The sequence below is a fragment of the Canis lupus genome, chromosome 32 (genome assembly GCF_048164855.1).
Source record: "Canis lupus baileyi chromosome 32, mCanLup2.hap1, whole genome shotgun sequence".
In the NCBI taxonomy this organism is placed as follows: domain Eukaryota; kingdom Metazoa; phylum Chordata; class Mammalia; order Carnivora; family Canidae; genus Canis; species Canis lupus.
The window spans coordinates 39,424,342-39,450,623 of NC_132869.1; the positions used below are offsets into that span (position 1 = coordinate 39,424,342).

General features: G+C 35.0%; 1 protein-coding gene across 1 annotated transcript in view; it reads left to right on the top strand.

Moving 5' to 3' along the window:
- ARIH1 (ariadne RBR E3 ubiquitin protein ligase 1) overlaps positions 1-26,282 on the top strand; it is a 117,538-nt gene that overhangs the window by 59,682 nt on the left and 31,574 nt on the right. The window contains exons 3-5 of the mRNA XM_072809526.1: positions 7,051-7,195; positions 14,115-14,207; positions 14,685-14,740. Coding sequence (XP_072665627.1) covers positions 7,051-7,195; positions 14,115-14,207; positions 14,685-14,740 — 294 coding nt within the window. The remainder of the gene's footprint in view (positions 1-7,050; positions 7,196-14,114; positions 14,208-14,684; positions 14,741-26,282) is intronic.

The window sequence follows — 26,282 nt, forward strand, 5'->3', positions numbered from 1 at the left end:
ACAGTAACTCAGCCGGGGCGATTTTGATTTATCCCAGAAATCCTAGGTAGGTTTAACCTGGAAGTAATTCAGTATGGTCACCTGAACAAATTTTAATGAGAAAAACATTTCAAGAGATATAGAGGAGCAGTTTCTAAAAATCAGTCATCATTCATGATTTTAAAAAGAAGGCATTAGCAAGCGAGGCACAAAAGGGAACTTTCTTAGTCTTAAGTAAATCTATAAAAACACCGGTAGGAGGTAACATAGTTTATGCTGAAATGTTGAAAAATTTCCCTTTTAGATAGAGTTCAAGACATGGATATCTGTTATTTTCACTTCTTTTCAGCATAATACTGAAGATGATCCTAGCCAGTAGAATAAATTATCATAGTTATAAGGGAGAAGATAAATAGTTAACATTCACTGATATTAGTTGTGTACACAGAAAATCCAAAGGAGTCTATAGATAAGTTAAAATAAATGATTCTAAAAAGACATGTAGAACTGTTTTATAATTTTTTTCTTGGTATTTACACACATATGGTTAACCCAGTATTCCACTCCCAGGCATATACCCAGTAAAAAGACATATGCACATCTCAATTGAAAGTCGTAAGTGTGCTCATACCAGCATTATTCTTAATAATTCCAACCTACAAACGGCCCAAATGTCTGTAGATAAGTGGATAATTATGGTATATTTACATAATAACATCAACAAAAAACAAATTAGAGGTGCAGTTGACTACATAGATGAATCTTAAAAATCATCATATGGAATGACCTCTAAATACTTATGTCCTATGTGATTTTGTTTATATGCAACTCAAAAAACAGGTAAAACTAAGCTATATTGTTTGAGAATGCATATTTTGGTGGTAAAATTATAAAGAAAAATAGAATAGTGATTATGTCCCGGAGGAAAAGGAGTTTGTTATTGAGAAAGGAATGTTTGGAGTATTTCTGAAGTACTAGCAGTATTCTAATTCTTGTCTGGGTTGGTTATACACAAGTGTTTGCTTTATAACAATTCATTAAGCTGCCCATTGATATTTATGTACTTTTCTAAAATTATGTTATATCACAATAAAAATAACTTTAAAAACATACATGTGCACATAGGAAAAGGAACAACCTTAAAAGGGGAGGTCCAGTTTGTTTTCCGGATTGTTTTAGAATTAATAGTACCTTTGGTTACCTACAAGTAAATCAACATTTTGCCAAGACAGTTTCCTCACTGTCTTCTGGGTTCTAGGATCACATCCATCCTAAACTTAATTTTGACCATGTCAATTCATTTTATCACCACTACCTTTCTGGTTCCTATCACATCAAAGCTGTACCATTTGACTTTTTGAAAACCATCCATACTTTGACTCTTTTCTGTATGTCCTGTGCAATATGGTCACTTGAACAGATTTTAATGAGATCTACACTCTGTGAGGATGTCCTTGACTATTCAGGCCCCAATCTCCTCAACAGCTATATTTTATAGAAGTTCAGAGAGCTTTTTATTTCATTCTGGGGTTCTAAGAGATGTTGTGTACAGTTCTGTACATCATATACAACTCATCTGATGCCCCTAGGATCACGTTAATCTCTGAATTTTTAACACATTTACTGTTAAGTCATTTTAACTTCTTGAAGTCAGTTTCTATTTTTTGTACTTTGCTAGCATTCTCCTTCCACCTTTTGTTACTTGGCATGTCATATTGAAATAGCCGTCTCCATCTCTTTCCTTCACAGCCGTTAAACACTGCCATTGACCAGCACAATTCCTACATATAGTTGCTTAATATGTGAGGGAACTAACATGAAAATGGATGGTTTGATTCCTTATTCTTAATTTTAGCATAGTTAGATTTTAATTATATATATTTTTTGTTTATAGGCTCTCAACATTTATAACCTAAGGACTTCCATTGAATATATTGAAACAGGGGATCCCTGGGTGGCTCAGAGGTTTGGCGCCTGCCTTCGGCCCAGGGCGTGATCCTGGAGTCCCGGGATCGAGTCCCATGTTGGGCTCCTTGCATGGGGCCTGCCTTCTGCCTGTGTCTCTGCCTCTCTCTTGAATAAATGAATAAAATCTAAAAAAAAAAAAAAAATATATATATATAGAAACATTCTTATCAAAATAATAAAATACCATTTTTAAATACTTTCTGTAAACTTTTAATAATTCTCTTCAGTTGGAATCAGATCCACTATTGCATGAATCATAAGTAGTTAGTTTCATTTTACTTATTACTAAATTATGCTGCTCGTGTAGCAGGAAGAAAAAGACCAGCAGAGCAGAGGGTATAAATAAACACTTCCCTTGCATGGACATATTTGGACAGAGGGCACAGAAGCCACTGTCTTTGTTTTCTTTGAAGTAAAAAATCATTTTAGAAAATAATACTGGTTTTTGTCATTATGTGGGCCATAGTCTTTTTTGAGAAAATGATAAAAGGTTTGAAGCTTTTCCTCAGATTGAGACATGTGTTTAGGGGGAATAGACATGTGTAAAGAAGTTATAAGGTTTTGTATACTGTGATGTTCTTGAAGTTTCAGAGGCTTTAGGTTAGAATTTGGTAAATTGAAATAATCCTAATCAAGCCAGGGAATGTGGACAACTACCTATGAGGGGAATAGTCATTAGCTTCTTCTTAAAATGTCTGCCATAATTTCAGACCTACCTTAAAAGTTCATATGAGAAAAAAAAAAGTTCATATGAGAATAAAATTGTGTTTCTCAGAAAATCTTTTTGATTAGCAAAATGTTGATAATGGTTAAAGCTGGGTGATGGGTATGTGGGAGTTCAATGTACTGTTCTGTTGACTTGTATGCTTAAATTTTTTTGTAATGGAGTGGGAGCCTTTTGGGAAGATGACATAGATTATTGTGTTTCTTTTAAAATTGTGCTAATTCAGACCTAGAAGGAGTTACTTACATCTGTTTCACTGAGATTCGTTTCTTAATATATTTGCTTTCATCACAGCTCAGAACTAGAAAGGATAAAATACGAGGAACAGTTGGCAGAACTTTCAAATAGTGACCAGGTAAACAACAGGTATGGGAGTCAAGAATCCACCCGTATTCTTGAGCCTAGTAGTCCTTAATAAAATATCATAATTTGAAAGAAAAAGCTGCTTTGTTCTCTTAAGGAGATTAAAATAAATGTAGACTCTGTGAGCTGAGGGAATCAAAGATGAATTGATAAAACAACAGAACAAGATAAAAAGGAAGCTGATGAAACTAAGAAAAAAGGGGCAAGTAATAATCTCGCACAGCTCAAAACCACATTAGCAACAGCAAGTTACAGAGGAGATACTATGGAAAATAGAGATATACAAGACAGAAAAAGGACAAAGAAGGAATTAGCAGATGGTAAACATGGAGGACAAATGAACAAAGACTGGGTACAAATCCAGCAGGGCACAGACTTAATTACTAAAAAGGATCTTGAAGTAATTGAGACCTGAATGGCATTTTTTTTTTAAAGATTTATTTATTTATTCAGAGACAGAGAGAGAAAGGCAGACACAGGCAGAGGGAGAAGCAGACTCGATCCCAGGTATCCAGGATCACACCCCAGGCGGCAGGAGGCGCCAAACCGCTGCGCCACCGGGGCTACCCTTGAATGGCATTTTTAAAGAGAAAGTTGAATGCTGAGATAAAGCCTACTAGAGCTAGCCTTAAACTACTAAATCTCAAGAATGAAGAAAGAAAACAAAATTATATATATATGCCACTTGAAAAAGGATTTGAATTATAAAATGAGAAAAATTATTTTGATCACAAACCTCCATAACAACAGGTACTGGAAGGAAATGGATACTGTCACTATAAAGAATATTGGGGGTTGGAGGGTCCGATTTTTGGCCAAAGTAATCAACTAGGAAAACTCTAAAAACTAGAGGGTTTAGTGTAGGATCACATAACATAAAGACACTCAATACATTTAGAGTCAACAACTTAAGAAATAGACTTAAGTATTAATTTTAAGTTAGGTTAGTGAAAATAAATTAGATTTCAATATTTCCAAGTAACTATTGTAGAATTGTTGGTAATTAATAACAAAACCAAATTTTAAAATGATTTCTTATAAAATGGAACTTAATAAAATAAAAAGATTTCTAGGCCCACTGTCTCAAACCGTATGAGAGGATTCTTAAGCTCCCCATTCTGTTTACCTGAGCAGTATTTGAAAGTTCTCTGAAAGCTTCTAGAATGGCTCAAAAAGTGGATAAACCCATTGCAGTGTGAAATATGCCAAAAGCAAAGGAATTCAGATTTGTTACCGTGGATTATCTTTAAGAAGTTCCTCTTAAATCAGTTACTCTTTTAAAAACAAACTGAATGATTTTAAGATTCTTCTAGACACTGGGCTACAGCAATAAGAAAATAGTTCTCATGGGGTTTACACCCTAGCAGAGAAGACATAAATGATTATGGAGTTGATTGTGCAGATAAGTGTTGTGCACAGTACAAAGTACCATGAGAAGGTTATACAGGGAAATTGACCTAATTTGAGCGCTGCAGTAGGGGAGGAACTGAGGGTTAAGTTGAGACCTAAGGGTAGGAGGAAGTGTTTGGGGTAGTTGAAAAACCCTTAGGCAAATGGTTAGCTATTTAGATTAAAATGAAATGGGATCCCAGCTTTGTTTTGTACTTCACAAAAGTAATCTCCTTGTGAATCAACAGTTTAATGGAAACACTTTAAACCTAAAGTCATGGATGAATTTTTTATAATCTTCAGGTATAGAGATCTTGTAAAGCTTGATATGAAATCCAGAACTCAAAAAAAAAAAAAAAAAAAAAAAAGGGAGACCCAGAACTCAAAACATGATCTGTATGCCTATAGGAAGATTAAAAGTGGCAATTAAACTCCACTAAACAAGGTTGAGGGCAAGTTAGAAACTGGGGGGATAAAGTAGGCCACGAGACAAAGGGTTACCCGTTCTATTGATGTATGGAACTCATAAATTAATAGTAAGAATTTCATAGAAAAGCGTGTTCACCCTCACTAGTGAAGAAATGCAAATTAAGTCCAGATATTCCCCCCTACAATCAGTTGGGCCAAGATTTTAATCTAGGATTACTTATATGTGGACATCAAATGTCCCTTAGTATAAGGCTGGTTAGGTAAATTAAAGTACATACCTACAGTAGAATATTATGCAGTGATGAGAACTAACGTTCATTGACAAAGATGTCTTAACGTGTTGTTTACTGAAAGTTATAAATTTGGAGTAAGTGCTTTTATATGAAATTATAGACACATGTCTATCTGGCTGTGTAAGCGTAGAATGGTATCTAGAATGATCGCTAAAGTATTAGGAGTTACTAATTTTATGTAGTCAAGTTTGGATGCTAGAAGTTTGTCTCTTATGAGCATGGATGTTGTTTCTAAAAACAAGGTGTTTTTAATTGCTTTACCTGTTCATATTCAGTGTTAGCTTCATACTTTTCTTCTCCCCCCCCCCCCCTTTTTTTAAAGATTTGATTTATTTATTCGTGAGAGACACAGGGAGAGAGACCCAGGCAGAGGGAGAAGCAGGGTCCCTACAGGGAGCCCGAAGTGGGACTGGATCCCCGGGTCTCCAGGATCACACCCTGGGGTTAAGGCGGCGCTAGACTGCTGAGCCACCTGGGCTGCCCACTTTCTACTTTTCAAATGAAGTAGACATTCAAATAAACCTAGACATCTTAGATTTTCTCAGAGATAATAAGTAGGAAAGCATTTGATTTTCTGCTCTGTATATTTTGATTAGTTGAATCATCAGTGACAACTTTTAACCTTATAGGAGTTCTTCTTTTGTAATGTATTGACATTTTGGTTAATAATTCTGTCATTTGATTGAAACATTCTGTAGTCAAAATATTTATAAATAGATATTTATTAGTCTTAGGGGAGTAATGTGATTTGTTCTTATTTGAGTGATTTTCCTGGAGATAAAGTAAGTGCTTGACACAAAGCCTGAACAAGTCCTGCATTAAAAATAATTGGAAATCTCTTTGAGTATCACTTGTTTTTTAACTTCAGAACCTCCTGATTGTATGTAAAGAACATTGAATTTGTTGAAACCTAGGCTTCATATGCTAAAAAGTAATTGACCAGATTTTTCATTAATATTTTACTAGTTATATTGATTCACAAATTGAAAAATTTAAATCTGTTACTTTTTCCTCTGGGATATTAAGGTGTTTTGGGAAGCCAGCAATCCTGTCTCATCTGGATTAATGGGAAATAGTGGGCTAAGTATTTGCCACTGTCTTCTGTCAAGAAATTTATAGTTCAGTTGAGACTGGTAGTTGGCATACCATGCTCGTGATATCTTAGTGAACTACTTCTGTATATTTAGAAATGTATTTTATGAAAAGCTAAGTATATGGAGTTTTTGATAGAAAAACATTATAAGATACATTTTTGTTTCCTCTTTCCCTTTGCTAGTAAATGAAAAATTATTTTAAAAGAATATTTAGAAATGATATCTGTTTTGTAAAATGAGACATATAAGTGATTTGTGGGGTAAGATATGCTGTGTAGGTAGTTTACTTGCTAATATATTTAAGCTGGTGTAACTAAAATAATTAATAAGTCATTTATATGAAGTATTAGCCTAGGCTTTTAAAATACCATTACTCTTCATTAAGGTACAACTTAAGATAGTTGTAAGAATAGTACAACCTTTATTCTTAAGTTCTAGTTATAGTACTGTTAAAATATTAATAGCTTAACTTCCTAGGATAAAAACAAAGTAAAAAATACCAAAATGGCAAAAAAATAAAAAACAAAACCCTCCATCAGCTTTCATATGTGTGTGTGTGTGTATGTATATATGCATTTAACTGTATATGTGTATATATGTATTTATACATACACAGGCACACACACACATACACACCTCTATTTTGCTACAATTTGTAGCCATACACCTCTGTTCCTCTGAGCAAAAAAGGTTATGATCTGGGTTTATTTTAATTCAGTTCATTGCTGTTCCCTATAGAAAATCAGGTTTTTGGAGAGCTCTAACAGTGTGCTATTGCTGGGCTCTCATCCTTTCTGTTTAAATAATGCAGGTACTTTGATGGAAACCTGGAGAAGCTCTTTGCTGAGTGTCATGTAATTAATCCAAGTAAAAAGTCTCGAACACGCCAGATGAATACAAGGTCATCAGCACAGGATATGCCTTGTCAGATCTGCTACTTGAACTACCCTAACTCGGTGAGTATCTGGTAGTTTAAGGCTAGCACTGACTCTCTGTTTCAGAGGATAAATCAACTTAAATTACTTTTAAATTACTTAAACAAAGGAAGATCTGGGAGTCTGGAATTGTACCGTAGTAAAACAGTAACCTATCAGAATATTGAGGATAAAGGAAAGGAAGACAAAGAATGGAACTTGTTCTTTCCCTCTCCACCACTGTTTGCTTTTTTAAAGCAGCAACTTGTCATTACAACCTAAATTTATTCTGAGTTTATTTCACTATCATGGGAGGATTGTTTAATAGGTGGGCAGTCAGTAGAATTATTTTTCATCAAAATAAAATAGATTTAAAATTAGCATTTTAAAATAAATACCCAATACATCAATAAAATGTCTTTAATAGTATTTTACTAGGCAGCTTTTGCATAACAGAAGCGTTTCATTTATAGAGATCCATTCTAATGGAGATTCTTAAATATAGCAAGTGGTGACAGAGTTGGAGCAGACACTGGGACCAGTTAATTGGTATTTCTTTTAAGTAAAAGTATCCCTCTTAAAACCTACTAAATTTGGATGATTTACTTTGATTTGTCTAGTTAGGAATTTTAGGCTTAAACATAATCATCTTATGAAGGCCTTACTTTATTAGTAACCACAAAAAAATAATATTTGTGACATAAATGTATTTAGTCACTTGGAATTCACCCCTAAGATATTTCAAGATACCTAAGAAAAAGCTTAATTCTATAATAATAACTATCTTACTCATATTCTCTGCTTTAATTAACTTTCTAATAATTATTATATAGAAGGTGTTTGTCATCAAGTGACAGACACCAAGTGTTTATATATTTTAACATATTGAAGATTTTTCATTATTTTTCTTAGAGGTTTATATATGTTTCTCTGTAGAGGACCATTTGAAGGGGACTCATTTGTTCACATGTGCTTCAAGTGCCTAGAAAAGAGATTTTAAAAGAAAGTTACTTAAGTACTCTTAGAGAAATAGAACAATGAGTTAACATAACTTTGTAGATGAAGTGTTGAGTTGAATTTCCATATTCTCAAGTTTTGATTATAGCACTAATGCTAACTACTTGGCTTTGTGTAATTATTAAGCCTTACTGGATTTAAGTTCTTTTTATCTTTCAAATGAGTTGAGTAAGATATTCTTTCAAATCTCTACTGTTCTGAGAATTGTATAATTTCCCTTTCCTTTATTTTGTTTCTTTCCTTTATTTATTTATTTTTTTTTCTTTCCTTTATTTTTTAAAAAATTTTTCCCTCTCCTTTAAATCACAGTCTTGAGTATTTAAAAAAAAAAACATTACTATTAAAAATACATTAAATTTATCTTTTGACCATTTTATTGTCTGTCTTTAACAAAAGTTCTCTTTGCCAGGTGACGTTTGTATAGTTTGTAAAAGTTTCTGTTAGGTAATACTGAGCCCCAAAGAATTTGTCCCAGATTATACAGGGTTTCCTTATTCCTTGGCATTTCTCCTCCTGCTCTATTATAACTAGCTCCTCCTTTGTTTAAATTTTAAATGTAATATGAGTACTGAAGCTAGCTACTTACAAATATCCCCTATAACTTTCTCAGTGTCCTTGGTATTGTCTAACAGTCTTAACAAATTAGAATTAAAAATCACCTGGAGATTCACATTGTAAATTTTGCTTGCACGTGTAACTGATGATAGAGAACCTACTATTATTCAGTGCACCAGGCACTATTCTAAGTGTTAGAAACACAATGGAGAAAAAAAGGCCTTATGCCTGCTTCAGAAAATTTACAGGTTAGCTGGGTAGATAAGTAAGATGACATATTCAGAAAGAAAGGTAAGCACTTTGATGATACTATAGGAACATGTTGGAGAGAGACATCTAACCCAGTTTTAGGTCAGAGAGAATTTCCCACAGAAATTGACCTGTGAAATAACCTCTGAAAGTGTGGTAGTTCGGTGAATCAGGAAAACAGAGCAGTATAGAAGCCAGAGGAAGAGTATGTACCTCCAAGAATGATAAAAATATTGCTAAAAACTTCAAAGAAAATAATTGAAAAGTGAATTTGGAATTAACAACATGAAGTTGACTGATGATATTGGAAAGTTAATGTAAGTAGTATGGTAAAATGAGAAACCACACTGCATGGGCTGAAGGGTTATTGACCTAAAGATTAGAAAAGAAACGTAGGCAATAAATACAAACAAATTATTCTTTAAAGGAAGCTTGGCTGTGTCAGTGACAGGACAAGAAAGCAAACAGCAATATGGGTTGGAAAGTAAGTTTGAGAGTTACGGAAACCATGCCAAGTGTTATGAAAAATAATAGTGTAATAAAACTAGGACTTTTTTCATAGTTTTTAGACTAATAGAGAAAGATAATTTTAACCTCTTCAGTTCTGCAAATGTCATCTCAGACTCCATTAACGCTTTGATTGGATTAGTGATTTTTTTTTTAACCTCTGCTGTATAATTCCCATGTTTCAGTTTCCACCACTTTCTTCAAACACTGATACTTGCCTTTTATTAATGTCTATCTTCAATACCTTTATCCTTCCAGAAAGCAGCTTTAGCTTTATACAGTGACATGTGCAAACAACTTTTTAAAATAAATGCTTTAGTAGCTTAGTATATAGCACTTTGGAGATAACTATCTTGGGTGAGATCTCTTCTTTAAAAACAATATCCTGAGACTTTGGGGCACTTTTAAATTCTCTACCCCCATCTCCTTGTTTGTGGCCAATTCAGGGGTTTCTTAGCCCTGGCAACAGTTTATAGCGTGGGCTGTGATATCTCATTTTTATGAAGTAAATAATTTGTATATTTTAAGAATCAGGTATGTTACATAAAGGCAACTTTGGAGATTGTGACTATAGTCACCTTCCCATCCCCTCACCTCTTAAGCACCTCCAAATCTTTCTGCTGGGAACACAAAACATCTGCTCTAAGTCTGACACTATATCCTTTTTAATTTATTCTATTTTATGGATGAGGGAACTGTTGTCCTAATTATTCAGTTTTTATAAACAATGGCTTTAACTTTAGAGATTATATGAGGAGTTTCTGATGGAAGAAAGATATTTATTCCTGTTCTTACTGCTATTTGCCATTAGTTGCTGTGTATGTAAAATGGCAGTAATAAATGTACCTTTGAAGAGTGTTTATTCTTTCAGTTCTTTTTTTAAAGGATCATTAATTTCTGTTTTAGGTAATATTTCATATATTTTTAGTGTATTCTGTGTCAGATTTATTTATGATATTAGCAAGGATAAATTTGTTGATAAGTAATCCTATCTTTGAGTTAGGGACCCAAGTAGGTACGCACAAGGTTGTAAGGGAACAGATATGTGAAAGGAGGAAGAGAGGAAGGGAAATGGGACAGGATGGTGGTACCCAGGTATATCTGTGACAATGACACATCTCTTGAGCACAGTAAACGTGTTTATACCACAGGTTAGTTTTTGCTCTATTTTTAGACGTGTTTATGTATGTGATTTACATTTCTATTTTTCCTTGTTTTGTATTGTTGTCTATCAAATTAGAAGAATTATTGAAAAGAAGCCTTTAAAGAATAAAAAACTTTGTTTTTTTCCTTATATAATGATTGATGGTCCAGAAGTTCCAAAGGTAGAGATGTTACTTGCAATGATCACTTAGTAAGCATTGTAACCTTTAATCTCACAATCTCAAGGGTTCTTATTTGAAAAAAGAAAATAAAGCACATGAGGATGCATATGTGTTTTTTAAGTTGTGAATAAAACATTTTAGAATTGGTGATCTTTTACCCTGTTATAATTGTCCTTTACAGAATGCTCCTTCCTCTTATAGCCTTGAAAATCAGATGCTCTTCATTAGTGATCTGACAAGTTAGTGCCAAATGTCCTTTACCAGTCAGGAGTAATGAGAATAGATTCTTTTGTTTGTTTCCTAGATTTTTTTTTAATGGATAAAAATATTGATTTCCACAATATTTACCTTTACTTGTCCTATAAATGAGTTACAATTCTTGTCAATCTGAATAGCATCATATTTTAAACTGGATATTTACCATGTCATTTGGTCTGTAGGACAAGTCTCAGGACTCTGATACATTTTTTCCCCCATGTCTGCTTCTGGGCATTCTTTATATAGTTTATGTGCTATAGTATAGAATTTTGTATCCTATTTGTATCTGAATGTCATAAGCAACATCAGAAATTTCATGAGCATTTTTCAAGTAACAGCTCGTTAGAAAATGGAATAAAAAGTACCACTTATATGAGCCACGGAAAGAATAAAAGAGCTAGAAATAAATTTGGCAAGAAATGTGAAAGATCTGTTATGAAGAAAACTTGAAATACTAAAGTAGTTAAAAAGATGACTTGAGTATTTGGAGAGATAGAATAATAGTAAAATATTGAAAAAGATATTCAACTACTGAGCCACCCAGGGGCCCCTAGAAGGCAGAAATTTTAAAACCAGTACACTTTGGTGTATTTTTTTGTTGCTTCTTCATGGCAGCAAAATGTGAGCACTCAGATTTGAATCTGAGAAAATATTTTCCATACTTACAAATGGCCAGTTTTCTAAATAGGTAGAAATCCCCACTAAATCATTAAGGAAATGATGGGCAAAATAGATGAAGAGAGTGCACCGAAAAAATACATAGTTTTTAATCTTTTTTTAGTGTTTAAAACTTCACTCAAAATAAATTAAAATCAAAACTAATGAAGTGGGGCACTTGGGTGGCTCAGTGGTTGAGCATCTGTCTGCCTTCAGCTCAGGTCGTGATCCCAGAGTCCTGGAATTGAGTCCCACATCCGGCACTCCATAGGGAGCCTGCTTCTCCCTCTGCCTGTGTCTCTGCATCTGTCTCGTGTCTCTCATGAATAAATAAATAAAATCTTAAAAAAAAAGAAACTAATTCACATTCATACCTGTTAGATTGGCAAAGATCAAGGAGTTCGATAATATACTATTGTTGACATAGGTTTTGGGAAACCCGAATTCTCTTTAACAGTATAAATTGCTACAACCTCTTTGAACTTAAAGCTTGGTGTAATACTCTATTAAAGTGTAAATGTATACCTGTTATAATATCACTTTATCCCGGGGATCCCTGGGTGGCGCAGCGGTTTGGCGCCTGCCTTTGGCCCAGGGCGCGATCCTGGAGACCCGGGATCGAATCCCACATTGGGCTCCCGGTGCATGGAGCCTGCTTCTCCCTCTGCCTGTGTCTCTGCCTCTCCCTCTCTCTGTGTGACTATCATAAATTTAAAAAAAAAAAAAAATCACTTTATCCCAAGATGCATCGGCACGATCACCATGATATATAAATAGCCAGTGCAGTAGCATAGTGGCAAAAAAAAAAAAAAAAGTCTAATGTAGGACCACCTCAGAAATGTATTAAATAATAACCAAAACGATAATATGTGCTACTCTTATTGTGTATGTGCCTGTGTATGTCAGAACATCTCTGGCAGATTATGTCAGATTTTGAAATAGTGTTACTTTTGGATAGAGAAATAGAGGACAAGGGTTGGAATAAGGGAGACTTACTTTTCAACATAAACTCGTACTATTAAATAATTGTTTTTAACCATGAGCCTGTATTACCTTACTTGTTTAAAAATAATTTAGAGTAAATATTGTAAAATATTCTTAGTTGAAACTGATGACCATTATTTGCATATTATAGAATATAATATACTTCAATTAACTATCCCTCAAATTAGTAGTATTTCAAGTCATATAAGTAGTAGAAGATTAGACCAAATGTTAGTATTGTTCTTAGCAATCTGAATGAATCTTTTGGTTTCCATAAGATTTTATTATCTAGGTAAGCTATATTCTGTGCAACTCTAGAAGTCCTATATTTGCATGACATTTTTTAATACAGCTTTGAGATAAAATTCACATACACTAATAAGACGATATAGTTCACTTATTTTCAGTGGTTTTAGTTTACCACTCTACTGCCACAGTAAATTTTAGAACATTTCATGACCCCAAAAAGAAACCTCATATCCTTTTACACTCACTACTACCTCTTACCCCTCAAGCCATCCTATCCTAGGCAACCACTAATCTACTTTCTCTATGATTTTGCCTGTTCTGGACCTTTCGTATACATGGAAATCAAACAATATGTGGTGTTTTGTGGCTGGATCCTTTCATTGAGCATAGTGTTTTCAAGGCTCATCTGCATTACAGTATGTATCAGTACTTCAATCCTTTTTATGCGTGAATAATATTCTTTCATATGTATATTCCACATTTTGTTTATCCATTCGTCACTGGACATTTAGGTTGTGTCTGTTTTGGAACTAGTATGGATAATGCTGCTATGAATATTTGTATACAAGTTTTTGTGTGGAGCTATGTTTTCATTTCTTTTGGGTATATACCTAGAAGTGGAATTGCTGGATCATGAGTAACTCTGTGTTTAATTATTTGAGAAACTGCCACAGTGTTTTCCAAAGCTCCTGTACTATTGTACATTCGCACCAGAAGTGTATGAGGGTTCTAATTTCTCTACATCCTTACCAACACTTGTTTTTATCTGTCTTTTTGAATATAGCTGTCCTAGTGGGTGTCAAGTCGTGTCTTACTGTGGTTTTGATTCACGTTTCTCTGATAGCTAAGGATTTTGAGCGTCTTTTCATATGCTTATTGGTACATGGCATTCTTATATTTTGTACAAACTTGTCTGTCTTTCCTAAAAATATAAATACTCTAAATGCATTTCTCATTAGTTAGGTAATTTGTATTAAATGTATTTGCATGTCTAAGTTTTATCACTGAGAAGTTTATTTTAGAAGCCCAGCTAGCCTTGTCAAATTGGACATTTTAACTACTTATGAGAATTGTGACCTAATAGAGCCTTCTTGAGTCACTATGTATAGTGATTTTTCTCATAATGTCTTTTAAAAGTCCATGTATTATTTTTGTTGCAGTATTTCACTGGCCTTGAATGTGGACATAAATTTTGTATGCAGTGCTGGAGCGAATATTTAACTACCAAAATAATGGAGGAAGGCATGGGACAGGTAAAGATACCAATTTGATTTTTTAGTTTTTGTTGAATTTCCTACAATGTTTAGACCCTTGCAGAAATATAAACAGGTGAAGCATTCTGGATTATAAATTGCATGGGACCTTTTTCCATTTTGAGATTAAAAGATAATTAAGACATTTTTCTATTTACAATGTGACAATCCAGTCAAAGATAACAGTTCAGGTAATGTTTTCTTAGTGGCATTAAGATGTGTATAAATCAGGCTAAACTTGTTGAGCAGTTTTGTCAGGTGTCTTGCTTGTGCCTTTCGAGTTTTATTCAGGTCAGTCAGTGGTTTTAGTTACCTTTTGGTATTAAACACACACATACATTTCCTTTAATAGAAAGGGAACGATTAAGATCCTGTAAATGTCAAGGTATTCTCAACCTACTGAAGTGCCTGGCGATGGTAAGCATCCAGTAAATATTTGTTGAATGAAGACATAGTTTAAATTTCAATCTTTTTCAGACTATTTCGTGTCCTGCTCATGGTTGTGATATCTTAGTGGATGACAACACAGTTATGTAAGTATTTTTGATAGATTCTGCATGTTGAATATTGGTTAGTTGGTTAAACTAAATTTGTGCTTAAACCTCAGAGGAGGTGGAATTTTTAGTCTAAAAAGACTTTCTAACCTATATTCCTTCGTAGTACAAAAGTTCATTTCTAACTTGATTTAAATGCCCAGACACTAGTCTTATAAATATATGGCAAAATCTGGGCAATATATGATAGCTAGATTTCAATAAACCTTAGAATTGGAGAGTAGGGTATGATGGTATCTCAGTTGAGGTCCTGTGGGAAGGAGATTTGTTGTGGGATAGCATCTGTGCAGGTTAAAGAGAAAGGAGTAGATACGCTTTGATGCAGGTATGAGTCCTGTTAAAAGAGACAAGAAGGATTCAGTAGGAAGAGACTCCAGCCATGGAGCAGCAGCGAGAGTCTCTGGCAGCTCTGTGGGGAACTCCACTGCAGATTGCCTATAGATGAATGCCTCAGTAAGCGGAAATGACTGGGCCCTAGTGCCCTTCCATGTTCCATCATTCACTGGGAGCTACCCAGGGGAATGTGGCCTCATTTGGAGCATAGCTCCTAAAGGCACTACATCTGGAAGTTGTTGGCTAACTGCTCTTCTTGTGAAAGGTTCTCTTATGAAGGGAGAAGGAAACTTGAAGAAACAAGCATAGATTTTAGTCCTGAACTGGGGTAATATCCCAGGCTGTTTAATTCCTTGAGTTAGTGCTGTTTCATAGCCTCGGGCTACGTAATTGACTTCATTCTAGGAAGATAAACAGATTGAAGGCTTGAACTATCTGCAAACAAATTATGTAGTTAGGTAATTGCCTATACAGAAAGGTTTAGTTTGTGTTTAAGCACAGGGATTTGAAGGTAATAAAACTAAAAACAGCTATGGACTTTAATGAGCAAATAAATTTCCTAAGCTACCTAATAAAGCCTTAAATTGACTTAACCAGCACAGTTTATAAAGCTCACTGATTCCAATTTGTTAACCTTAACCTACTTTGGATTACTAAAACATACTGATGCTTGTTGTTAGCTCTGTGTTAATACTGTTTCTATCTTTCAGTGAATCTTTTTTCCATTATTGCTTTAAGCTAGCAGAAATAAGTTATGCAACAAACATCTTGAAGTACCATCATCCTTCCAGTTGTCTTTATCTTGTTCCTTGATACTTTCTGATTCCTTGTATTTTCATCAATACATCAGTTTCATCAATAGAATTCATCAGATCACTGAATCTTTTTATCCATTCCATATTTACTTGGGAACATTAAGATATATTTCCTTCCCCCAAGAAGTTCATAATACTAAAATGCAGAGTTTAAGAGTTATATATAGAGACATGTATAAAGTACAGGTAGAAAGAAGCAAATTATTCCACACGAAGAGTTTAAGGAGTAATATAAATGGGGGTAAAAATTTGGATTGAGGGAGTGGAGAGTAACACTTTTAAAGAAAGAATACCAGTATTTTTTTTTTTTTAATAGTTCATGAGCTTTTCTCTATTAAGTATTCTGTGGTGGCTAGAGAATAGCAGGTTATTAGAGATTAGGATAAAAGGACCCTGACAGTTTATGGATTTCATCACAGAAGGTTGTTAGACTGTGATAATAAGATTTACATTTTGAGAAGCCTATTTGGGGGTAGGGGGCGCCTGGCTGACTCTGTCAGAAGAGCATGTGATTCGTAATGGGGTCAAGACCCATGTTGTGTGTAGAGATTACTAAAAATAAACTTTAAAAAAAAGAAATACAACTTTAGCGGAGGGAGGGTCGTTTAGAGTTGGGGAGGCATTTGGATAGATGTGGCTACACATTTACAAAAACTGAAGATTTTTTTTTTTGAGGGGAAATGGAGTAAATATTTTCAACACATAAAACCAAAGTGGCTAATATCAAAAGGGCTCTTACAAATCAAGAAGGTAATCCTATGGAAAGCATTTCACAGTGAAAGAAATTTGATGCTCATAAACATTAGCTAATAAACATTATATAAACTAGTTACTTAAATGTAAATCAGAATTTGGTACTCCAGTTTTTTAAAATTGTGTTTTTTGTTTTGTTTGCATTTGGATTGGTAAGGATTAAACAATTTGGTAATGTGTAGTGTGAGAATATAGTACCGTAGAGAATACAAACTGTTGCAACCTTTTTGTAACAGTTTGACAATTTCTACAAATTAAAATGCTCTTTGGCCTTTCATGCAATAATATCACTTTGAATATGTCATTCTGTTGCCTTCATTGTTTCTGATCAGTCAACTGTTAATCATGTTGTTCCCTATTTGCTCCTTTTTAAGATTTGCTGTGTCTTCAGCTTAAGACAATTCAACTATGATGTATCTAGATGTGGTTCTCTTTATGTGTATCCTCTCAGGTTTCTTGTGCTCTTTGGCTATGCATCCAAGCACATGCACAGAAAATTTGGAGAATATAAAACCATTTTAATGATATCAGCTGGGGCTTGGGGATTAGGAGGAGGGACTTTTATATTTCACCTTATATAGTTGTACACTGTTAGTATACAGCTTCCATTTTATTTCGTATAAATAAATAATTTTAGAATTTAAGAGTTTAGTTAATTAAATGACATTTTTAAAGTGTTTAGTCTTAAATAATAACTGAAATATGCCTAACAATTTTTTCTTAGTGTGAAAGAAATAGAATCCTTCACAATCATGGTATTACCATTTTTAAGTTTTTAATTTGATGCATTAAAAAATAGTTTCTTGTTTTAATTTGGCTTTTTTTTTTTTTTTTGAAGATTTCATTTATGTGAAAGAGAGCGAGTGCGTGTGCACAGGCCGAGGGAGCAGTAGAAGGAGGAGAAGCAGGCTTCCCACACAATCAGGGAGACTGACATGGGGCTCTATCCCAGGACCCTGGGATCATGACCTAAGCCAAAGGCAGATGCTCGACTGACTGAGCCACCCAGGCGTCCCTTCTCGTTTTATTTTGACTTCAACTCATTTGGAACTTGAACCTGAAACCAGATTCTTTCATGAAGACACTTTGTCCTATAACCTTCTCAAGTTGAAGCTAGGTCTCCCTGCCCCCTACCCTATATACCTCATGGTCAGGAAGCAATGTCATTGTCTCCCTTGGTTTCAAATGTTATATTCAGAATGTTTCTCTACTTCAGTTTAAAATCCATGTAGATCCTTTTTATTTATTTTTTAATGATTTTATTTATTGGAGAGAGAGCATGTGCACAAGCAGGAGGAGCAACAGGCAGAGGGAGAAGCAAGCTCCTGGCTGAGCAGAGAGCCCCAGTGGTACTTGATCCCAGGACTCCCTGGATCAGACCCGAGCTGAAGGCAGACCCTTAACCAATTGAGCCACCCAGGAGCCTGCATGTAGATCCTTGAGTCTTGTGTTATCTGGTTATCCTATAGTCCTTTCTGCTTTTATTTGCCTGATTTCTTGGTCACTCCCACTTAATTATAGTGTTAACACCTCACTCACTGTCTTTCTTCCAAGGTTTACTGTCATCCGGTGTGATCTCAGTATCCATATATACAGTCTGTTATTCTATACTCTAACCCTGTGATTTTTCAGAGTGCAATCCCCCAACCAGCGGCATTAAAATGCCCATTCTCAGTCCCAAATCCAGACTTACTGAATCAGAAAGTCTGGGGATGGGGCTCAGCAATCTGAACAAAACTCTCCTATGATTCTGATGTATGCTTAAGTTGGAGAACCAATGCCATAGCGTTTCATTTTCCTAATGTATTCATTTTCAGTAAAATCCCTTTTATCTGGACACCAGTTCCTGAGGCCACCACCCTAGGCTTACTCCAGATCTACTGTAATTGACTTTGCAAAATCATCTTTTTTTTGCCTCTTCCTAAAATATTACTCCTTGGGGTTCTAATGGGTTTCTACTCATTTTATATCCTCCTTAGTCATAAATTTGACCCAGATTTGTGTGTATTTTCAGGTCAACTGTCTCTCTTGAACTTGGGACCTATATATCCCACTGCTTATCAGGCATCTTCATATGTATATTTTATCCTCAGGCTTTGTCTTGTCCAACTCTTCTGTCACTACCACCAAACTCCTTCTGGCTGCTCAGTGTCAAGGAATGGTACCACTAGGTGTTAAAGACTTGCCTAAATTAGAAACATGATGATACCCCTGATTGTTTTTTCTCCTCTATTTCCTGGAGTGATCCTTATACCGCTGTCATTTTCACATCCTAATTAGTCTTAAATCTATCCATTTCCCTCTGTTCCTGCTGCCATTAACCTGATCCAAGTTGTCATCTTCTCTTAGCTGGCAATCTATGACTGGTTTCTAAATGATTCACTTAAATTGTTTTGTCACCTTTCAGTTCTTTCATTTCCATTCTATATTGCTTACCTATACAGCTTCATCTCAACTTTTTCACATTCTCTTTTCTAGCAGTGTGAAACTTGCTAGATTTTACTTATTTATGAGAGAGAGGGAGATAGCAATAGAGAACATCAGCGAGGGGAGGGGCAGAGGGAGAAGCAGGCTCCCCTTCTGATCAGGGAACCCCACACGGAGCTCAATCCCAGAACCCTGGGATCATGACCTGAGCTTACCCCACTGAGCCAAAAGCAGACACTCAACCACTGAGCCACCCAGGCGTCCTATAAATAAATGGACAGGGCAGAAATTTTCTTTTGAAAAATAAATTGTTTTATTTTTCATTTAATTAAAGTTTTTTTACAAGCACTCTTATATCTATCTTTTTTATGTATGATTTGAAACACTTCTTTACATTCAATACAAAATAGATATCACATCCATTCCCTGAAATGACTCTTCGCAAAGTAGAATGCAAGTAGCACTCTTAGAGTCATTGTTATTACATTTGGTTTTAAATTATCTTTTAAATGCATCACAGAATGGATATTATTACATCCATGCAAAAATAAATTGTTTTAAATTAGATAATATAATTTAAATGCTATTTAATAGTTATTTTCTGTACCATTAACTGTAAGCAGTACATCTTCTCTCCTTACTATGAAAAGTGAAGAAATTAATGCTTCTGCATTGTCATTCACCTTGATATCTCTTTCACCTCTTAATTTCTGTTGGATACATGATTACTTTATGTTGTCAACTCTATATTTTTTTCTATTCTGGAACAGATTCTTTCATGTTTTGTCAATAAGTTTATTCACAAAATTGTAAATCAGTACTTTTGTAATATTATAACTATGTAAATATCACATAAAATCAAATAGTTGAATGGATCCAGAAAGAAGTAAATGTAGTCCTCTAAGCTCCTCTAATAATATTCATAACATCGTAATCGGATGGTTTTTTATTTTTACAGTTTCTTAACAGTCACAAATACATTTATGAAGCTGCTTAGACCCTTAAGTAAGTCATACAGTTTGTACCATCTGAGGCAAGAGACAGACTAAATATTGATACATGTTAATCTCAGTTCGGTAAGGATCTCATTTTTTACAGAGGAAAATCCTCATCCTTAAGTACAATAGACTGAGTTTGCTTGTGTGTTGATTTTATTTTACTTTTTTAGTAAATTCTAAAATATATTAACTAAAGTATGTAAATACATTAACTTTAAAACTATATTTTATTAACCACCTAGGTCAAGGTATAGAACTTTTCCAGTACCCAGAATGTTCATCCTTTTGCCCCTTACCTGACAGTATCCATTTCACCCTTGTTCCCTGTCATGATTTCTGTCATCAGTTAGTTTTGCCTATTCTTGAGCCTCATTTAAATGATACTATGTATTCTTTTTATGAGTGTGTATCTCTTCAGTTAATGTCTTTGAGATATGTGCACATCTTAAATATATCTGTATGTTTTTAAGTTTCCTTAGATTTTTTTGTTGTTATGTCTAATGTATTTCATTCTCCTGATAGTAGACATTTAGAGTTTTTTGGTTTGTTTACTTGGTTTTGACCACTATGGAGAAGCTACAAAGAATATTCTTATATGTGTCTTTTAGTAAACATGCACTGATTTGAGTATATATTTAGGACTGAGTCAGTAGATACTGCCAGGTGGTTTTCCAAAATGGTTGTACCTATGTTCCCCTAGTTAGCTGTGAGTGCTCTACTCCTTGCCTGTATTTGTAAACATTAGTCTTTTAAATTGTATCCATTCTGGTGGGTATGTAAGGATATCTCTTTATGGTTTTAACTTGTAATTCCCTGATGAATAATGATTTCAAACACCTTTCCATTAGCTTCTTGGATATCTTTTTATGAAATACCCATTTAGATCACTTAAAATATTACTTTGTTGCTTTATAAGAATTCGTTAAATTTTCTGGTAGTCTTTTGTTAGATATATACATATTACAACTACTTTCCCTTATATGTAGCTTCCTTTTTCTCTCAATGATTTTTGATGAACAAGTTTTCATTTTAATAGCATCTAATACATCATTTCCCCCCATTTACAATTATTACTACTTAAATTTTTTTCAAGTAGAAAATTTTGTATTTTTAAAAATATTTTTTTTACTGACTTCATATTTAATAGATATCCTTATGATTTTTTGAATTTTTAAAGATTTATTTATTTATTCATGAGAGAGAGAGAGAGAGGGGCAGGCAGAGGCAGAGGGAGAAGCAGGCTCCATGCTGGGAGCTCAACTCGGGACTCGATCCTGGGACTCCAGGATCATGCCCTGGGCCAAAGGCAGGCGTGAAACCGCTGAGCCACCCAGGGATCCCCAAAATTTTGTATTTTACAAATACACAATTTTTTTGTATATTTGTATACAAAAAATATACAATTTTTTTTTAAAGAGCAGGAGAGATGAGAGGGGGGAGGGGAGGACAAGGGGAGGAAGAGAGAGAAGCCCAAAGCAGGGCTCAGTCTTATAGTCCTTATAACCGTGAGACCATGACTTGAGCCGAAATGAAGTCAACCACCCAGGCACCCCAAGATTGTATGTTTTTAAGATAGTTTATGGAGATATTATGGAGAATGCTTTGATAACACGTGACTTTAGAGTGGAGTAAACTGAATGCCTCTCCATTATTTCTCCAGTGAAACAGAAAGCACTACTTAGCATTCTAAAGTAGAAAATTTAGTACAAACGCTGTAGAATATGGGACACTTGGGTGGCTCAGCTGTTGAGCATCTGGCTTTCGGCTCAGGTGTGATCCTGGTCTGGGATCGAGTCCCACATCGGGCTCCCTGCAAGAAGCCTGCTTCTCCCTCTGCCTATATCTCTGCCTCTCTCTCTGTGTGTCTCATGAATAAATAAATGAAATCTTAAAAAAAAAAAAAAAAGCTGTAGAATACTATTTTAAAATACATGCTTAAGGGATTGGAGCTCAAGTTTATACTGAAATAATTTTCTAGTCTCATTGACATGCAAAATGAAATAATTTGTCAAATTGCAGTAGTTCATAAAGCAAAGTATATAGATAGTAAATTATTGATAGTGGTGATTTAAACTTCTGAAGAAAATATATATTTTAAAAATAATTTTTGAGCTATAAATGTAAGCTTAATAGGTTGAAGAGAAGCAGAGGAAGAGTATGGGAAGGGTGCACGAAGCTGATTCTATATGGCCTTATGGACCATTTTAAGATCTTTGGCTTTTTTTTGAAGTAGAGCCATGAGAAGATTTTTTTGAGAAGAGTGACATGGTTAGAGAGAGTTGCTCTGACTACTAGCATTAGAAGGAGACTAAGAAGGAGCAGGGAAATGGGAGACTCTTAGAGTAGTGTGGGTGAAAGGTGTTGGCAGTTTAATCCAGGTTGGTAACAGAGGAAGTAATGAGAAATGGTTGGATTTTGAATGTATTTTCAAGGTGAAGTCAGAATTAGATGATGTAGTATAAGAAAGAGATGAGCCAGAGATGATAGTAAATGTTATATTTATTTTTAATGATCAGCAATTGAGCAGATTTATTATAAAGATGTTAACCACGTTATCATAAACCTACTACCCAAATGTCCAACAGGTAAACGAAGATGGAATGTAACACAGCCATTAAAAATAGGTTTGGATTTGGGGAGGGTTACTTTATTTCAAATTAAAAAAAAATTTGTGAGTTATTTTAATGCATTGGAAAATGCCTATAATAATTTTAGTGAAGAAGCTAAGATATAAAAATAGATGTAGTACGTTCTCTATTTAAAATTATGTATCGGGCAGCCCAGGTGGCTCAGTGGTTTAGCGCCGCCTTCAACCCAGAGCCTGATCCTGGAGACCGGGATCGAGTCCCATGTTGGGCTCCCTGTGTGGAGTCTGCTTCTTCCTCTGCCTGTGTGTCTGCCTCTCTCTCTCTGTGTGTCTCTTATGAATGAATAAATAAAATCTTAAAAAATAAAATAAAATAAAATTATGTATCTGCGCCTGGGTGGCGCAGTTGGTTAAGCATCCAACTCTTGGTTTTGGCTCGGTTGTGATCTTGGGGTCATGAGATCGAGCCCTACATCAGGCTCTGCACTCAGCACACAGTCTGCTTAGGACTCTCTCTCCCTCTTCCTCTGCCTCCACCACCACGCACTCATTCTCTCTCTCAAATAAATGAAAACAAATCTGTTTTTTTAAATTACATATCCTGTGTTTACCAAAAAAGAGGAGAAATATCCAGATTATAAAAATGTTACGTGGTTATTCTGAGTGATAGAGATGCAGATGATATTTATTTCTTCCTTTATACTTGTCTGTAATTGGTATGTAAAACAAACAAACAAACAAAAAAACCAAACTCTTTTTATAGAAAAAAATAATTTATCATTAGTCCTAAATTGAAGCATACTATTGATTTACTCAGGGTGCTGTATTAGCATAAGATGTGGTTTACTACCTGGCATACTGAAAAAAAAATCCTGTGTTTAACACCACCTGGTTTAAAATAGCTCTCCAATTACCTCATGTATAAAAGCAGAATTATCCCAGAACTCAAGGGTACTTAAATGCATCTGAGGGGCACCTGGGTGTCTGAGTTGGTTAAGCATCACCTTCAGTCATGATCTCAAGGTCCTGGGATCAAGCCCTGCATCAGGCTCCCTGCTCAGCGGGGAGTCTGCTTCTCCTTCTCCCACTCCCCTTGCTTGTGCGTATGTGCACATGTGTGTGCGCTCGCTCTCTCTCTCTCTCTCAGATAAATAAAATCTTAGAAAAAATGCACCTGACACTGTGCTCAGAATGTATAGTAGACTATCAGTAGAAGTCATTATGTTTACCTTCTAAAGGAGCTGCCTTCTGTTGTGAGATTTGGTATAATAACTATTTTCAATGTAGGTGGTGGCAACAGGTCTTTGTCAAGAGAAGTAGTTTATCAATAGCCAGGATGGCACTTGTCTTCTTGAGAGTGCTTATTCTCAAGAGTAAGAGATCACTTTCTTGTTTTTCTCTATCATGTACTACATCTATTTTTAATAGATCTCTATTTAAAATTATATATCCATGGTGCCTGGGTGGCGCAATTGGTTAAGCATAGATAAACTATGACCTAATAACTGAGACTTAATAACCTTGGTCTAGTAACTATAACTAGCCTTTGTTATCACTAGGTAGACTAGATCAGTTATAAGAAATCATTGGGTTTTGTCACACCAGAGAAGCATTATGGATAATAGAAATAAATACTGTTTGGGAAATCAGGGCATCTGACTTAAAGTTTAGTGGCTTTTCATAATATTGTACAACCATCACCACTATCTAATTCCGGAACATTGTCATCACCCCTAAAAGAGTTCCCGTATTCATTTAACAATCACTTGCCATTCCCTCTTTCCCCTAGACCCTGACAAGCACATATTTATTTTCTGTCTGTATGGATTTGCTTATTCTGGACATTTAATTTAAATATCATTCAGGGGGATCTCTGGGTGGCTCAGCGGTTTAGCTACTGCCTTTGGCCTGGGGATTGAGTCCTGCATTGGGCTCCCTGCATGGAGCCTGCTTCTCCCTCTGCCTCTCTCTCTCTCTCTGTGTCTCTCATGAATAAATAAATAAAATCTTTAAATAAACAAATAAATAAATATTCAGCATGTGATCCTTGTGTCTGGCTTCTTAAACTTAAGAAAATGTTTTCAAGGTTTATCCATGTTGTAGCATGTGTCAGTACTTGATTCCTTTCTGTGGCTAAATGATATTCCGCTGTATGGATATTTCATATTTTATTTCTTCATTCCTCAGTTCTTGGACATTTAGGTTATTTCCATTTTTTATGGAAACAGTTGGGTTTTTGAACATTTATGTGCAAGTTTTTTGTTTGAACACCTGTTTTTAATTATCTAAGTAGAGGTGCTGGGTCATATGGTAATTCTGTGTTTAACCTTTTTTCTTTTTTAAGATTTATTTATTTATTTTTGAGAGAGAATGCAGGCTAGGAAGTGCACGGGGGTGGGAAGTAGTACAGAGGGTAAGAGAAAACCTCCAACAGACTTCTTGCTGAGCATAGAGCTTGCTCCCACAACCCTAGGACCATGACCTAAGCTGAAATTGAGTCAGATGTCCAACAGACCAGGCACCCCCTGTGTTTAAACTTCTGAGGAATCACCAAATATGCTAATTATTTTTAGACTTCAGTTCCAGCATCCCTGAAATGTGGAGGTTTGCTCATTTAAAAGGTGTTTACTGAACACTTCCTGTAAGTCAAGCAGTGTGCTAGATATAAGGGGTCCTTTCATGGAGCTTATTGTTTGGGGATAAGGAATCAGGAAGGCAGATGTTAAACAAATGATTATACAGATAACTTAAATTTTTTAAAATTTAAATTCAGTTTGGAGGGGGCGCCTGGGTGGCTCAGCGGTTAAGCATCTGCCTTTGGCTCAGGTCATGATCCTGGAGTCCTGGGATCAAGTCCCATGTTGGGCTGCCCATGCAGAGCCTATTTCTCACTCTGCCTATGTCTCTGCCTCTCTCTCTCTCTGTCTCTCTCATGAATAAATAAATACAATATTTTAAAAAATAAATTCAATTTAGGTAATTATTAATAATCTATATTATATTTAAAAACTGTATTTATTAATAATATACTGCATTATTAGTTTCAAGAGAATTTAGTGATTGATCACTTGCATAGAACACCCAGTGCTTATTATATCACATGCCCTCCTTAATGCCCTTTAACCAATTAACCCATCCCCCCACCTAGCTCCCCTCCAGCAACCCTCAGTTTGTTTACTATAGTTAAGAGTCTCTTATGGGTTGCCCCTGTATTTTCATCTTATTTTATGAATATAATCTGTTTTGTTTCTTAAATTCCACATAAGAGTGAAATCATAATGATACTTGTTTTTTTCTGACTTAATTCACTCAGCATAATTCCCTCTAGTTCCATCCAGCTCATTGCATATGGCAAGATTTCATTCTTTTTGATGGCTGAGTAGTATTCCTGTGTGTGTGTGTGTGTGTGTGTGTGTGTAGACATATATATCTGTACACATATAAACATCACATCTTTGTTATCCATTATCTGTTGATGGACATCTGGGCTTTTTTCATAGTTTGGCTATTTGTGGACATTCTTGCTATAATCATTGGGGTGCAGGCACCCCCCCCCCCTTTGAATCACTATGTTTGTATCCTTTGGATAAATACCTAGTAGTGCAATT